The sequence below is a fragment of the Esox lucius genome, chromosome 25 (genome assembly GCF_011004845.1).
Source record: "Esox lucius isolate fEsoLuc1 chromosome 25, fEsoLuc1.pri, whole genome shotgun sequence".
In the NCBI taxonomy this organism is placed as follows: Eukaryota; Metazoa; Chordata; class Actinopteri; order Esociformes; family Esocidae; genus Esox; species Esox lucius.
In genome coordinates this window covers 1,754,410-1,771,019 of record NC_047593.1, presented here as the reverse complement: position 1 = coordinate 1,771,019, position 16,610 = coordinate 1,754,410, and the positions used below count along the sequence as shown (strand labels likewise).

At 38.7% G+C, this 16,610-nt stretch overlaps 1 protein-coding gene across 3 annotated transcripts in view; it reads left to right on the top strand.

The window, feature by feature from the left end:
- The window catches only part of usp53b (ubiquitin specific peptidase 53b), an 81,833-nt gene that overhangs the window by 38,517 nt on the left and 26,706 nt on the right, over positions 1 to 16,610 (top strand). For all 3 annotated transcript variants that reach the window (XM_020043923.3, XM_020043921.3, XM_034291105.1), the window contains exons 9-13: positions 2,149 to 2,295; positions 6,833 to 6,982; positions 9,913 to 10,081; positions 11,806 to 11,916; positions 16,473 to 16,595. In XM_020043923.3, the coding sequence (XP_019899482.2) occupies positions 2,149 to 2,295; positions 6,833 to 6,982; positions 9,913 to 10,081; positions 11,806 to 11,916; positions 16,473 to 16,595 (700 nt within the window). The remainder of the gene's footprint in view (positions 1 to 2,148; positions 2,296 to 6,832; positions 6,983 to 9,912; positions 10,082 to 11,805; positions 11,917 to 16,472; positions 16,596 to 16,610) is intronic.

The following is a 16,610-nucleotide window of genomic DNA, read 5'->3' as shown; positions in this document are numbered from 1 at the left end:
TGTTAATATTTGATGGTATCTTTTCATGTGACGACACTGAAGAAATGACACTTTGCTACAATGTAAAGTAGTGAGTGTACAGCTTGTATAACAGTGTACATTTGCTGTCCCCTCAAAATAACACAACACACAGCCATTAATGTCTAAACCGCTGGCAACAAAAGTAAGTACACCCCTAAGTGAAAATGTCCAAATTGGGTCCAAAGTGTCAATATTTTGTGTGGCCACCATTATTTTCCAGCACTGCCTTAACCCTCTTGGGCATGGAGTTCACCAGAACTTCACAGGTTGCCACTGGAGTCTTCTTCCACTCCTCCATGACGACATCGTGGAGCTGTTGGATGTTAGAGACCTTGCGCTCCTCCACCTTCCATTTGAGGATGCCCCACAGATGCTCAATAGGGTTAAGGTCTGGGGACATGCTTGGCCAGTCCATCACCTTTACCCTCAGCTTCTTTAGCAAGGCAGTGGTTGTCTTGGAGGTGTTTGGGGTCGTTATCATGTTGGAATACTGCCCTGTAGTCCAGTCTCCGAAGGGAGGGGATCATGCTCTGCTTCAATATGTCATAGTACATGTTGGCATTCTTGGTTCTCTCAATGAATTGTAGCTCCCCAGTGGCGGCAGCACTCATGCAGCCCCAGACCATGACACTCCCACCACCATGCTTGACTGTAGGCAAGACACACTTGTCTTTGTACTCCTCACCTGGTTGTCGCCACACACGCTTGACACCATCTGAACCAAATATGTTTATCTTGGTCTCATCAGACCACAGGACATGGTTCCACACGTTCAACCTCGTATGAGTGCTGGCAGCACTCATACGTCTATTTCCCAAAGACAATCTCTGGATATGATGCCGAGCATGTGCACTCAACTTCTTTGGTCGACCATGGCGAGGCCTGTTCTGAGTGGAACCTGTCCTGTTAAAACCACTGTATGGTCTTTGCCACCGTGCTGCAGCTCAGTTTAGGGTCTTGGCAATCGTCTTATAGCCTAAGTCATCTTTATGTAGAGCAACAATTATTTTTGCCATGAGGTGCCATGTTGAACTTCCAGTGACCAGTATGAGGGAGTGTGAGAGCGATAACACCAAATTTAACACACCTGCTCCCCATTCACACAGGAGACCTTGTAACACTAACGAGTCCCATAACACCGGGGAGGGAAAATGGCTAATTGGGCCCAATTTGGACATTTTCACTTAGGGGTGTACTCACATTTGTTGCCAGTGGTTTTGACATTAATGGCTGTGTTGAATTATTTTGAGGGGACACATTTACTGTTATACAAGCTGTACACTCACTACTTTACATTGTAGCAAAGTTTTTCTTCAGTGTTGTCACTTGACAAGATATAATCAAATATTTGCAAAAATGTGAGGGGTGTACTCACTTTTGTGAGATACTGTATATATTGTGTTCTATATATGCTCCTTTATATCCTCCACTATCTTATGTGCTCACTACACATTATATAATATTGTCAACGTTGTGTATATTTTATGTATTCTGTATATTAGAATGTATATTATGCATTCATTCATTGTTTTGTACATTACTCCAAGTTAAATTCAGAGTATGTGTAAAAGTACACAATTTAGCAATAAAGCTGATTCTGACTTTGGGATGGAAATTTTTTTCCTAGGTCATAAAATCACAACAACATCAAAGTAAAGCTCTCTAATAAAAGGCATAACATTTTTCAAATGTGAGACATTTCTGTGGGGAATTTTTTTTCCGGAACCATGCTCTAGACCAGTGTTTCCCAATCCTGGTCCTCAGGACCCAAAGGGGTGAATTTTTTTGGTTTTGCCCTAGCACGCACACACCTGGTTCAAATGGTGCCCTACCACTTACACACTTGGTTGATGTAATCAACCTATCATCATGTCTTTAATTTGAATCAGGTGTGTGAGTGCTAGGGCAAAAACAAAAAAGTGCACCCCTTTGGGTCCGGAGGACCAGGATTGGGAAACACTGCTCTAGACCATCCTATCAGCCAGGGCTGTGTAAGTAAATATCTAATTTGAAAGTTCTTTAATAAATAAAAAGAATATAGATATAGGATTTTGAAAATAAAGTCCTCATATAGCTTTCTGTCTTTGATTATCTCTTGTGGATGATAGTTTGTCATCTTCTTTGTAGAGCAATTGTGGCCAGAGCATCAAGATCCGTCGCGTTCTCATGAACTGCCCAGAGATTGTCACCATTGGATTTGTGTGGGACGCAGAGCAGTCTGACCTCACAGAAGATGTGGTGAGGTCACTGGGTCCACAGCTCAACCTCTCGGGGGTAAGATTTCAAGACATCCAATGAAAGTCAAGTCACAGTGTTTACATCATGTTTTTACTTGTTTGTTTTTCTTGTTGGGTTGATGAGCCTTAATATTACAGATTAATCTTTTTTTTTTCAGTAATATATTCATGCTTTTTAATGAAAACACTGCAAGTTATTATATTTCGAGTTTAGCTATAATTTGACTAGATGTCATGGTATTAAGACATCTTAGATCTCTTTCCAAGAATTTTATGAAAACCTTCGACCTTAAGAGAAATAATTAGTTTTTTTTATGATTGGTGGTAGTCCATTTGCACCTTACCTGTTATTTTATTAATGGCAGAGATACTGATTAATACCTCTTTTGAGTGACTGACTATTATACTTTTGAACCAATGTCTCTCCCACCTGACCCAATATGAATAAATACAAATAAAAAAATTGAGACCCTGTCCAACAAAGATCTGAACCCATTTGTATTAGAGTGACCTGTTCAGAACAAGGAATGGCCAAACAGTGATATTGGCAAAAATGATTCAGTTAGGGTGCTAACTGTATGTTAAAGGATATCCTAGCCTAACCAAGTACTAAACATTGTGGTGGACACCTATCTCTCAAAGACATTTCTCAGAGGCACATCTTCAGTATATAATGTTTGAATCTGTAATACCTCATTCTAATTGGTCACCACTACTAGAATGCATATTACTTATCAATAAGATGTATTTCATAAATCCTGATTTACATCAGCAGATACTCAGAAGAGCAAGCTACGCAGGAGTTAAAGTACAGTGGGTATTAAATACTCCTCGAAAAGGAACCTAGGAAGATACCTAGAGAGGAGCTAGACACCAAGGAGGTGGCCTGTCTTGTCCTGGCATTGGCGGGTGGAGAGTACAAGAGTACATTGTTCAGGCCAGATAATTCATTACGAGTATTTCGAGCATTGTGATTATCATTGGGTCATATTCCTCAGGATATAAATGTAAACTTGCTTTTTTATTGACAAGTGGATAGTGACAGTGTGTGCAAAAAGTTTGCTAATCCAAAGTAAATGTAAATGCAAGTTGGCTTTTAATGGGCAAATGTTTAATGTTCAGGTAATAAATGACAACTCGACCAGGTGAACTGTGGACAGGGACAGCCAGGAGATATGAAGCAGAAATCTGATCAGCAACACGATCAGCTAGACTTTGACAGGGACAGCCAGGAGACATGAAGCAGAAACCTGATCAGCAACATGATCAGCTAGACTTTGACAGGGACAGCCAGGAGACATGAAGCAGAAACGTGATCAGCAACACGATCAGCTAGACTTTGACAGAGACAGCCTGGAGACATGAAGCATAAACACAAGCAGTGGACAGTGGGGAAGTAGCGCTAGAAATCGCAGTCCTAAAGCATGGTACAATATACACAGGCCTCTCTTGAAGTGAAAAGGGAAAGAAGAAGAAATCTCCCACCACACATGCCAAAGACAGGAGGAGGGGGACTGGACTGAAAGATCATGTCAGGTGACTCAACCCACTCAAGTCAGAGGCTTGCATGACGCGATGCACCTCCCCCGGGACAGCAAGGAGGAGCATGAGCAGGCCAGTTACTCAGCCCCTATAATAAGGTTGGTGGCAGTGTATCCCAGAGTTAGGGGAACCTACCCGACAGACACAGCTAGGGTCGTTTGTCAATCCAGAGCATTGCCTTTTACCTTCTCTCTCCTAGGCCAGACTACACTAAATCATTCAAACATCCAGTATACGCCCCCCACCATTCAATTCTTGAGGTATGCCCACACCATTCATACATAGCAAAGCTTCTTTTTAATATACCTAACAAATATTTTATACGAAACACTGAACAGTTATTTTATTTTGAGATTCTGTTTATGTTCTTCTAAGATTGGATCCAAATGGAAAGATGTTGCTTCTAAATGCATCCGGGGACATTTCCAGTGGTCACATGCACACGATGGCCAGTCTGTGTCATAAAGGCTTGAAGATCCTTCAAAGTTGCCATTGGCTTCACGGTACTTTGTACCACTCTAATCAGTCTCCTCCTTGCCCACTGATGCAGTTTGGAGGGACTGCATGATCTATGCAAATTGATCTAGGTGATGCTTCCACTTCTTAAAAATTATCTTACTGTGATCCAAGGGATGGACAAAGCCTTTTAATTATTTGTATCCATCCCCTGACTTGTGCGTTTCCACAACGTCATCTTGTAGACCTTTTGAAAGTAACTTTCAGCCCATAGTGGATTCTTTGCTATCAAATGCACTAACTAACCATGAAGTCCTTTTTGACCAACTGATTCTATTCTAAAATAATCAGAATCACTACATTTGATCACAGATGAAAGACAATTAGCTTGATTTGTGATCTGGAAGATGCTTGGTCGTACCTCAGCACGTTTGCAATTGCAGTGCTAAGGGGCGTGTTCATCCAAATAGGGTATTTTACTGTTTTGATTGTAATACATTTTCAGATTATTTTTTCACATGGATATTGTGGGTTATTGTGTGTAAATAAAGCCGGAAAAAGTCTGATTTAATGTGTTTTCAAATCAGCTGTAAGGCAGCAAAAGGTGAACATTTTGGGAGGAGATGGTGACTTTCTATACCCACTGTATGTACAGTAGGTGCCAGTCATATACAGGAAGCCAGTGTAAAGAGGTTAATACTGGAGTAATGTGGAAAAGCTTTTTTGTATTCTAGCAGTCGCATTTAACACTAATTGATTAAAGTAGTAAAGCTGAGGTTCTTCACAGTTTAAGTTAACTGTTCAACTGTTGACATGGATTGTTAGATCTAAAATCAGCAACAAGAAGTAGCATCTCTGTTTTTTCTGTTCTAAAAGGTATAACCAATTTAATGCACTTATTTCTTGAACACAGGCTCCCAGGTTAGCCAGGGTTTTGTTTCATTGAGATATAAAGCTGTTTTTTAGCGGCCTTATTAGCAGCAGTTTAGTTGAGATTTTATTTCCAAATTACATAAACAAATGTTAACATAATGTAGTGAAAACAATGGTGGCCTGAAAAGACATAGAGGAATTGGGAACAACAAAATGTAACTTTACATTGTTGGAAGACACAGCATCCACAGAGATAAACTAATACATTTCTGAAAGACATGTTTTAAAAAAGGCATGAACTTGTTCGTGTAGACAAATTTGGGGTTCCAATCTCTCTAAAAGAATGTTGTGATTGATGGTGCTGAAAGCCACACTTACTAGTGTCAGCCTTGGTGTGACACCATTAAAATGTAATTTACTACTACATAACCAAGTACTATGATGGGTTTTAAATCCAGTTTTAAAGTGTCGACATGAGTGTTTCACTTTTTTATTTGTCTTCAGGAAGGTGATGGAAGGAGAAATTCAATATAATTTTCAAATAATGGATAGATTTTTAGTAGATAATTTATTACTCACACTTTTAATCGGTTTGCTACACAACCAGAGAGCAATTTATTATGTTAACATTGGTGGTCTAACACACCGAAAGTGGCTTCAGTAGCATAGTTTGAACAGGATTCAGTAATCCAGGTCAAGGTGTTGAAGAAATTACTGTTTTATTAAATATGTAAAATGCAGGGTCCAATATAAATATACAAATCAAATTTGTTTCCATTGCTTTGAGGTCCTGGAAGTTTAGTGCAGACTCAGGAATATGGAGCTTTTGAAAGATATGCATAATTAGGGAGTAATGTGTTATCTAATCAACAAAACATCTAAAATGCAAACCACATAACTACAATGTTTTTACTACAGATATTATGTTATTACATACTGTATTTATATGAGCGACGTTAGGTACTGCAGGTCCTATAAATGTGCTGTTAACTGTAAATAATATTTAACATTTTGTGCCTACACCATAATTCCACCTTACCTCCCTATGTAACTACAACGTGTGACTTTATTTGTTCAGCCTTGAATTTGATAACTCTTCACATAGGTATAAAATATAAGTAGTATGTAGCAATGTGTGTTTAAAAAACATCAGAAATATCACCAAACACTTTTCTAATGTGAAGTATGTCACACACAGGCAACATGGCTCCACAGTTTTCCACTTTCCACAGTGTGTTCGTGTTCCTGGCTGATTTAATCAGAATGCTGTGCCAGGGCTCTGTGTTTTACATAATCATGTGACATAGCAAGATTTGATATTGTATTTAAGCCTTATCCATAAATTTTAATTACACAACAACAAATCATGAACATGGTTCTCAACCATCTGACTTGATGAAAAGGGTGACAGATTGATCGTTAAATAATTGTTCAGATCGAGGTCCTGTCACATGTATGCACAGAAAACAAAGTATTAGCATATGGTGTAGTTAGCAGACGTTTTGTGAGATTTGGCAGGCATCCGCAATGTAGTCCGCCTGATGGTTGTATTGGGGTTGTTTGAGGATTAATCTAGTTGATTGAAAATTCCAACCCTTTGTATTTTCATGCATGTCATAATTTGTTTATGTCATTGTTGATGTATGTCATCTTTCATGTATGTCGTATCATTCATGCAATCTTTCATTTGTGTAATGTTTCAGTTGTTCAATCGAGTAACCGATGGGAACGCCAAACGGAGCGAGTTAAAGCTTGTGGGAATGATCTGTTTCTCCAGCAAACACTACTCTGCGTTTGCTTATCACACCAAGTCCTCGAAATGGATCTTTTTTGATGACGCCACAGTGAAAGAGGTTAGTGTTCAAATTAATTTGTTCTCAAGGCTTTTTACCAGAGTCATAAATGCAATGCTTCTACTCATATTTCTGGCTACACCATACATTGGTGAGAAATAAACAACACTAAAAACCTTTAGCTCATGGAGAAAAAACAGAAAAGGAACCAGGCAGGCCTAGTTCAGCCGGCCCGCAATAAAAATGTATAAAATGTTTTGCCCTCACTGGATTCGAACTCAGGTCTCCCACATGAGAAGCACTGTCCACTATGCCACAGTGCTGCTTGTTTAGCCAGTGGCTAGACACCATTAACCACTGAGAATTTTCTAGCGAGACAGAAGATGACCTTTTCCCTGCCAAAGCTATTTTATTTCATGGCACGAAAATATTCATTTTTTTCATTCGTGAATGACATTGATACAATAAATATCAATAAAGGTGACCATAACTAACTTTTTCATCAAGTGAAAAGACGAGAAAATCGTGGAATCCACCAGAAAGAGTTGCAATACTGTATAACTGTAAACAGTTTTAGTTGAGGCTTACTATAACTTAGCTACTGAATGTTGTAGCCAGCTACAACAAAAACGCAAACAGTTTTATTGCGGCCCACAATTAAAATGTATAAATATTGTCATCCTTAAAGGATTTGAACTCCCCAAATGAGAGACAGTCTCTAACCACTACACCACTGCACTACATGTTTTACTAGTCGCTAGACACCATTCTGCATTGTGTTAAACTGATTAACATTTCTTATTAAGTTTACCTCCACCACAAATAGCGTCTATGAACTATGGCTTTTGCCACTGGCCGTTTTAACAGCTTATTTGCCAGTAATAGGCTTACTAGCAGGGTTCGGTAGGCTACTTTTTAAATGTAATCCATTGCAGTTACAAGTTACCTGTCCACATTTGTAATCAGTAACATAACTATTTGATTACACAAACTCATGTAATCAAAATCTGATTACTTTTAGATTACTTTCATATTAAGAGGCATTGAAAATGAAGTCTGGGCATCCATAAGCATCCCTGCTTAGACTGCTGCCCCCGCAACCCGGCCCCGGATAAAGTGGAAGATGATGAATGAATGAATGAAAATAAAAATAGGAATAGGAATAGCCTATAACCAACCGAACACCTTTTGCAGGATCAATCAGTGTTTACATAGCTGTTCAAAAACAGAATTGGCATTTTACCTTATGGGTTGTGTAGGCTACAGTGTCTTTGGAAATGGGTTTCTAAACCATTGCTTTTTACTTCTAGATGACTGGGCTACATCTTTACATTACAAGCTAAAGGTCTGTCAGATATTCAGTCATTCCAATTAATCCAATAAACCTTGATCTTCCAGAATCTGACTTTTTATCTGAACATAACCCAAAATCCTGTTCTGTTATTATTTTTATTCATGTTTTTAATTGCTTCAAAAACATTGCTGAAAAATAAATGGCAATTATGTCAAGTGAATTGACATTGTTGTATATAAAAATTAAGATATCCGTAGCTTTTCGCGCTTAAACTAAATATGCTCAGTAGTCTGATGATTTGCTCCACAACCAACATTGTCAGAATGTTGCAGTAACCCCCCGCACGCAAATGCACGTTTGCAATCGTGAAAACCCACATAGAAAGATTTACCTGCGCGAACGTTACCTGCAGTTATTATGGCCACCAGTGATGGATTTTAAAAACGCAAATGAAAGAAATAAACTGTGAAACCTGCACTCTTAGCTCAAAGTAAATGACGTCAGCAGCCAATGACAACCAATGAACACAATTTTGTAAAATATCTTCGGTGCAACTTGTCCTGGCTGTGTTGTTCGGTGCATTTGACAAATAAACCTTGAAACTTGGCCTATTGCCTATCATTGTTCTGAGAATTATGCGTTGAGTATATAACTAAATAACGTTTTATATGACTCGGCTAATATTATCGAAGATATATTCTGTTTTTACCAGCCATCCAACCAACCAAAACCGGAATAATATAAACTAGTGCTTCCTCCGTTACTAAACTGGTTATGCGTGTCCACCATTGCGCACATGATGATCACACACACAACTGAGGTGCGCAATTCATATTTTTGTTTAAATAACTATATTTTCATGACATACAACGTGTCATAATTATTTCACGCACCTATTATTTTTCAATTGAAGTAATACAAAAGTAATCATTAATCTTTTCAAAAGTATCTGTAATCCAATTACAATATTTGTTAATCGGATATTTACATTGTTGGTAATGTAACGGATTACTTGTAATTTGTTACTGCACAACTCTGCTTACTAGTATCTACTAATTTCCTAGGAATAGTCATAAGAATTTAGCAATTCCTAGCCATACTCTATCGTGACCCAAAAAGCATGCACGGATGTGTACTTCGAAAATCTACTAGAAACAGTCGCAATATAACCGTAAGCAGTTTTATTTTAGGCTTACTATAATGAAGATACTGGTTATAGCCAGCAACGTTTTTGTGTATCCGGGGGGGGCAAAAAAAACAACAACTCATTTTTACTAAAGCAGTATATACAATCAGATGTATTACCTACCACCATTTAGTTGTTTTGTGTTATTTAAAATAAAAACATATTTTTTAAACAATGCAATTAACCACGCTATTTAACAAGGTCGGTCAGTCGGTTGATCGGCTCATCTGCTACAGCCTTGCAGTGCTGTTCATGCTCTTCTTGGCTGGCTCCGCTTACCTGGTCTGGCAAAAAGTTCTAGATTTTTCAAATAAAAGTGCTAAATTTTTTAAATAGAAGATGATGCCACTTAGCAGTCTATACATTTATTATACATCCCCCACCATTCTGTTTTTGAGGTATTCCTACACCATTCGTACATAGAGAAGCTTCTTTTTTATATAACAAAATTTTTTTACAAAACAATGACCAGTTACTTTCATTTTGAGATTCTGTTTATGTTCTTCTAAGATTGGATCCAAATGGAAAGATGTTGCTTCTAAATGCATCCGGGGACATTTCCAGCCACTGCTTCTGTTTTACACTAACATGGAGGGGACCCCAGTCACCAGCGAAGATGCGCCCAGACAAACAACCTTGTGTTCCCGGTTCAAGGCCCAGATCAACGGAGAAGTGCCAGGTAAATCTTAAAAAACTACAACCACAGAACAATAGATTTATCCTCAAATTTTGTATCTGTGGAAAGTGAATTGTACTTTATATGATTCAACTTCATGCATATTAAAGAGTCTTAAACTAGCTGAAAAATAACAAACATGATGGAGCCTGGCATGTTGATTTCAGTGTTTTTCAAACCGCTCACTCCAGGCAGAGGGGATTGGGATAGTCTACCCTTGTAATGTGCAGTGTTGAACTTGATATGAGGACGATGCCTCTGTGGCATGCAGATTACCGCCCACGTCTGCCTCCCTACCTAATCCCTGCTATCCCTGCCCCGTGGGCCAAGTACGCTTGGTAGCTTTCACTCGATCCCGTGATCTCCCATCCGACTTTCATTCCCTTTCTAATATACGCTAGCTTTTAGAATCTGTGCCCTGCATATTCAAATGGACCGTTTAGCCTGGGTGTCACATCTAGACACCTCTTTTGAAATGGGATTTGATACATACTATCATGTGGGTAAGCGTAAATAATTGCTTTGTTTCATTATTGTTTGAAGTTACTGGTTGATAAAATGACTTAGATGGATGTTTGGAACAAAGGATGGATAATCAATGCTGTTTACAGCTATTTTTTTTTTTTTTTTTTTAGATTGAAAGTGTTGAGAATAGCCTAGAGATTTGTCTGGTCTGGATTAATGAATTGACAACTTTAACTAATTTATTTCTACAGACTACTAAGATGTAATGTACTATGCCATATTTAACGAATGAATTCAAGTAAACAAAGACAGCGGGTGCACTCAAATGGTGGACTACTAATCTCTGTGCTGACAGATAATAGTACTTTATTTTGCCCTTGCTTTCCATTATCTAATTGAAGCCTGGTTAACTGGCATACTCTTCACTTGTGTTGTCCCTATATATAGCCACACAAGACTACCAAATTCAGAATTAATTGAATACCCGGTATTCTCTAACAATAGAACTGTGCACAATTCTTGACTATCCTGCTGGATTCTATGAGCATACTCAATAAAACAGTATGCTCACAGAATCCAGCAGAATAGTCAAGAATTGTGCAACATTTACCTAGTGGGTCGATTTTACTACCTACAATTATTTTTATTATAATAGTAATCAAATTTCAGTCTGGGTGCCACTAGAAATAATATTTCTGTCTGATGTGTTTCCAGGACCATGGGTCTGAGATTCCCAGGTTAAAGTCAGTTTCCACTCATTGCTTTCCTTGCAGTAATCTTTGCCTTTTAATTTTGTTCAGGGAAAACACAAGATAGGAGGCTGGAGATTTGGAACTTAACATGGTCTTGCTAGCAAAGGTGCTACTACAAATGGACTAAACTAATACCAGACTTGTCAAGTTGCTGTTTTAGTGAGGCAGAACACTTTAGCAACAGGAGATTTTTGCCTTACAGCAGAGGTGGCCAACTAGTGGGTATTAGTTATTAAGTCGGAAGTCTTTTAGTAACTAAAATAAGCTGAGGTTTTGTAAGTTTGAAATAAATACCTTAATATACATAGGATGTGCTACATTACAGGTGTTCATTTGCATCAGCATTCCACATAATTGACTACACAGCTGGGCATCAGAGTTCTACATCATGTAACCAAGTTGGTAAACCCCTATGATCTGGCAGGCATCGATGATGTCATCAGTCCAGAACGTGGCCATTAGCTCTAACCTTATCTCATTGAATGCCAGTCTGATGTTCTTCTTCCACAGCAGGGATAAAGAAACTGGATGCTGTCCGAGAAAATGCAGGTCCATTCCGCTCCAACCAGGGGCTATATAAGCAAACGCTACCTCTGTCCTCCACCTCAGGCTACATCAGAGGTAAGATGCGGATTGAGGCCAGTAGGCACAGAACTGGAGAGAATGTTTTGAAGCATAATAAAACATGTCCAATGAGAACACTCATTTTTATTTTCCATTTGAAAACATTTCAAGCAGTGTTTGATTTTGACCAGAGCTGTCTAAAGAGCTAACCCAACTTGTTTCTCCTGAAAATGCATAATTCTTCATGAAATAAATCCACTTTGTTTACCTGCCTCTAGTCTGGATTCACCAACCTAAAGTGAATCTAAAACATTACACTTTAAGGTGCCCTGCAGAACATAACCCAAGTTTAATTAATATGTCAGGGTTGTATGGCAAAAATGTAAATGGATTCATACACTCACCTAAAGGATTATTAGGAACACCATACTAATACTTTGTTTGACCCCCTTTCGCCTTCAAAACTGCCTTAATTCTACGTGGCATTGATTCAACAAGGTGCTGAAAGCATTCTTTAGAAATGTTGGCCGATATTGATAGGATAGCATCTTGCAGTTGACGGAGATTTGTGGGATACACATCCAGGGCACGAAGCTCCCGTTCCACCACATCCCAAAGATGCTCTATTGGGTTGAGATCTGGTGACTGTGGGGGCCATTTCAGTACAGTGAACTCATTGTCATGTTCAAGAAACCAATTTGAAATGATTCGAGCTTTGTGACATGGTGCATTATCTTGCTGGAAGTAGCCATCAGAGGATGGGTACATGGTGGTCATAAAGGGATGGACATGGTCAGAAACAATGCTCAGGTAGGCCGTGGCATTTAAACAATGGCTAATTGGCACTAAGGGGCCTAAAGTGTGCCAAGAAAACATCCCCCACACCATTACACCACCACCACCTGCCTGCACAGTGGTAACAAGGCATGATGGATCCATGTTCTCATTCTGTTTACGACAAATTCTGACTCTACCATCTGAATGTCTCAACAGAAATCGAGACTCAATCAGACCAGGCAACATTCTTCCAGTCTTCAACTGTCCAATTTTGGTGAGCTCGTGCAAATTGTAGCCTCTTTTTCCTATTTGTAGTGTAGATGAGTGGTACCCGGTGGGGTCTTCTGCGGTTGTAGCTGCCTCAAGGTTGTGCGTGTTGTGGCTTCACAAATGCTTTGCTGCATACCTCGGTTGTAACGAGTGGTTATTTCAGTCAAAGTTGCTCTTCTATCAGCTTGAATCAGTCGGCCCATTCTCCTCTGACTTCTAGCATCAACAAGGCATTTTCGCCCACAGGACTGCCGCATACTGGATGTTTTTCCCTTTTCACACCATTCTTTGTAAACCCTAGAAATGGTTGTGCGTGAAAATCCTGAAAATTTTTTGAAATACTCAGACCGGCCCATCTGGCACCAACAACCATGCCACGCTCAAAATTGCTTAAATCACCTTTCTTTCCCATTCTGACATTCAGTTTGGAGTTCAGGAGATTGTCTTGACCAGGACCACACCCCTAAATGCATTGAAGCAACTGCCATGTGATCGGTTGATTAGATAATTGCATTAATGAGAAATTGAACAGGTGTTCCTAATAATCCTTTAGGTGAGTGTATATCTCTTCAGACCTGAGAAAGAATTGTTCAAGTGAAATCATACCAAAATGATGTTATTGATCAACAACACAAGGAATTGTAACAATGCTTGCTTTTCTAGCTTTGGAAATTTTTATATTTTTTTCCAAGTGTTCTCTTCATACAGTGAGATTATAAATGCAGTTCTGATGTTCTTTACTTACTCACTTCAAAATATTTTTATAGCCTTTATATTAACAAAACATTTTTAACAGTAATTTCTAATGGTCTAATGCAGGGGTGTCAAACCGGTTCCACGGAGGGCCATGTGTCTGCAGGTCTTTGGGTTTTCCTTTAAATTGGTTCCCAGGTCAGACCTGAACAACCAGGTGGGGGTAGAAATTAACCAATTAGTGAACTAATTAATCAATCAGGTACAAGGTGAGAGCGAAAACCTGCAGACACTCGGCCCTCCGTGGAACCGGTTTGACACCTGTGGTCTAATGGAAACCAATGATTTGCACCTCCCACCCTGAACTTTTTCACATTTGAGAGAGCCAAACATTGCCTATGCATAAACATTGTGCTGTAAACATTGTGTGAATTTACTTCTACATGTATAGGTGTGTTGACGGGAGAGTGGGTTCAAACGTATGTTTGCTAGTAAGAAAATAATCTACAGTTGTGTTCAAATGTTTGCATACCCTTGGATAATTGGTAAATATGTACCATTTGTAAAGTAAACATGAGTGAGCAGGCAAAACCCATTTATTTTATTTCTTATGGAATTCACATTCAACTGTAGGTCATTACAGAATGGCAGAATCATAAAACAAAACATGGCAACAAAGAAAAATACTGACAGCGTGCAGTCTTTTGTAATAGTTGTCTTTGAAGCCCCAAATTCTTGCAGGTGGTATAACTGCCCATTCGTCTTGGCAAAATGCCTCCAGGTCATCCAAAGTCTTTGGTAGTTGATGATATTAAGGTCAGTAGACTGTGATGGCCATTCCAGGACCTTCAACTTTTTGTGCTGTAACCACTGGAGGGTCAACTTGGTCTTGTGCTTAGGGTCATTGTCATGTTGAACAGTCTAAGAGCATCCCATACGCAGCTTTCGTACAGAAGAATACTAATTGTCTGCCAGTATTTTCTGATAACATGCTGCATTCATCTTGCCATCAATTTTCACAAGATTCCCCAGGCCTTTAGAGCTCACACACCCACAAAACATCAATGTGCCACCACCATGCTTCACAGTGGGGATGATATTCTGTACACTATAGGCCTTGTTGACCCCTCTCCAAACATAGCACTTATGGTTGTGACCATAAAGCTCTATTTTGGTCTTGTCACTCCAAATTACAGTGTGCCAGAGGCTGTGAGTCATGTCAAGGTGTTGTCGGGCATATTGTAACCAGACTTTTTTGAAGCATTGGCGCAGTAAAGGCTTCTTTATGGCAACTCTGTTAGTTCCATTTTGATAAAAAAGAAAATACCTTGTTGGGCTTGGTTGTGGTCACCAGATTATGAACCCAGGACATTGTTATGGAAGGTGTTGAATATAATATGTAGTACTTCACAAAGGAGCTCCCCAGGGGTTATATTTTCGGTCCTTTGTTTAGTTTTTTTGTATATACATTTTATCTGTGACTGTGAGAAACTCAAATTTTTACTTTTATTCTGTACGCTGCTACCCTGTTTATTGCTCGAGCGTTTGCATTTACAGTTTATTATAGAGCTAAAGCTGGCGCTAAATGTAAGTAAAACAAAGTATATACTATTCTCAAATTCCCAAAATAAGTATTTAGTTGATTTTAACAATTGACAGATCCTCCTACAAATAACTGAATTTGGTTGGATGAAAATCTCTCTTTCAAAACACACATTGGTGAAGAAGCTATGAATTAGAATTGGTTTATTTTTTGGAAAAAAATCATGTCTGTATTATCAGCATAGATTGGAAAATGTACAACTCACTTTCATGTCAGTCTTGAATTATGGTAATAATTTAAATATGCATGTTTTAGCCTCAGCAAGAAAACCTCTAGATGCGGTTCATCATGCTTCTTTGTGTTTTGTTACAGGTATGAACTATCACACATATCACTATCTTTTATACACATCAGATGGCTTGGACCCTCAGGCTTCCAGAAGGGTCAGATGTTGGTTGATCTTTGTATATATGTTTTAATGAAAGAACATCCAAACTATCTTAACGCCAAAATAATAATATAAAAACAGCTTTATCAAACACACTCTCAAGACTGGTTAGTCGTAGAGATACCATGGGTTCATTCAGAGTTAGGGAAGACTGTTTTTTGTCTACTGTACCCTTCCTCATGGAATGTTTTGCAGAATATGCTCAAGTTAGATGTTTTGGTTACCCTTTTGTTATTCATTGTAAATATTTTTCATAAATGTGTTTTAATACCTTAGTTATGTGTTATTTATTTGTAAATGTTTTTATTTGCTGTAATACAGAGCTCAGCGGTAAAAGAGACCTAGGTCTAAGTCTGACTCTGTATAAATACATTTTAAAAAATGGACAACTTTGATGTTTTGGCTCTGTATTCCATCATTTTGGGTTTTAAATGGTACAAATGGTACTGTGCATAGCCTTCCCATTTAAGAGTATGCAAAGTATTTGGGCAATTGTCTTCACAGTTGTCTTTTGCTAAGGCAAGTATCTTTTTTGCATCATTAGTGCATCCACAATGCTTGACTTTAAATTTAATTTGGAGTTGGTTGCAACAAAGAAATGTAAATGAGTGGTGGGGGCTCTGTATAAAAAAATAAAATATGGTTGATGGATGTAAATACTCTCAAACGAAAGCTGTCAGTCTGCTTCCTGTCAAATCCAGTTCAAATCCAATGTTGTTTCACCCAACTAAAATCAAGTGTACTGTGTATAGAGCCAAAACATCTTGCCACTTTCCAAATACATATGAATTTGCACTGTAAATAAATTGCCAAATTAATGAAATCACATTGCATGGCATTTATTGTATCTTATTTGTTTTTGCAATCCTGAATTATTCTCAGCAAAAGGTCCATCTGGAAGTCCCAACAAATTCCGTGATCCTTCTAAGGAGACTTCCCAGAGGGTTGTTGAAGGACTAAAGAAGGAGGCTGAAAGGGGGCATCGAAAACCAGACCCACACAAAGGTACAATGCATGTTC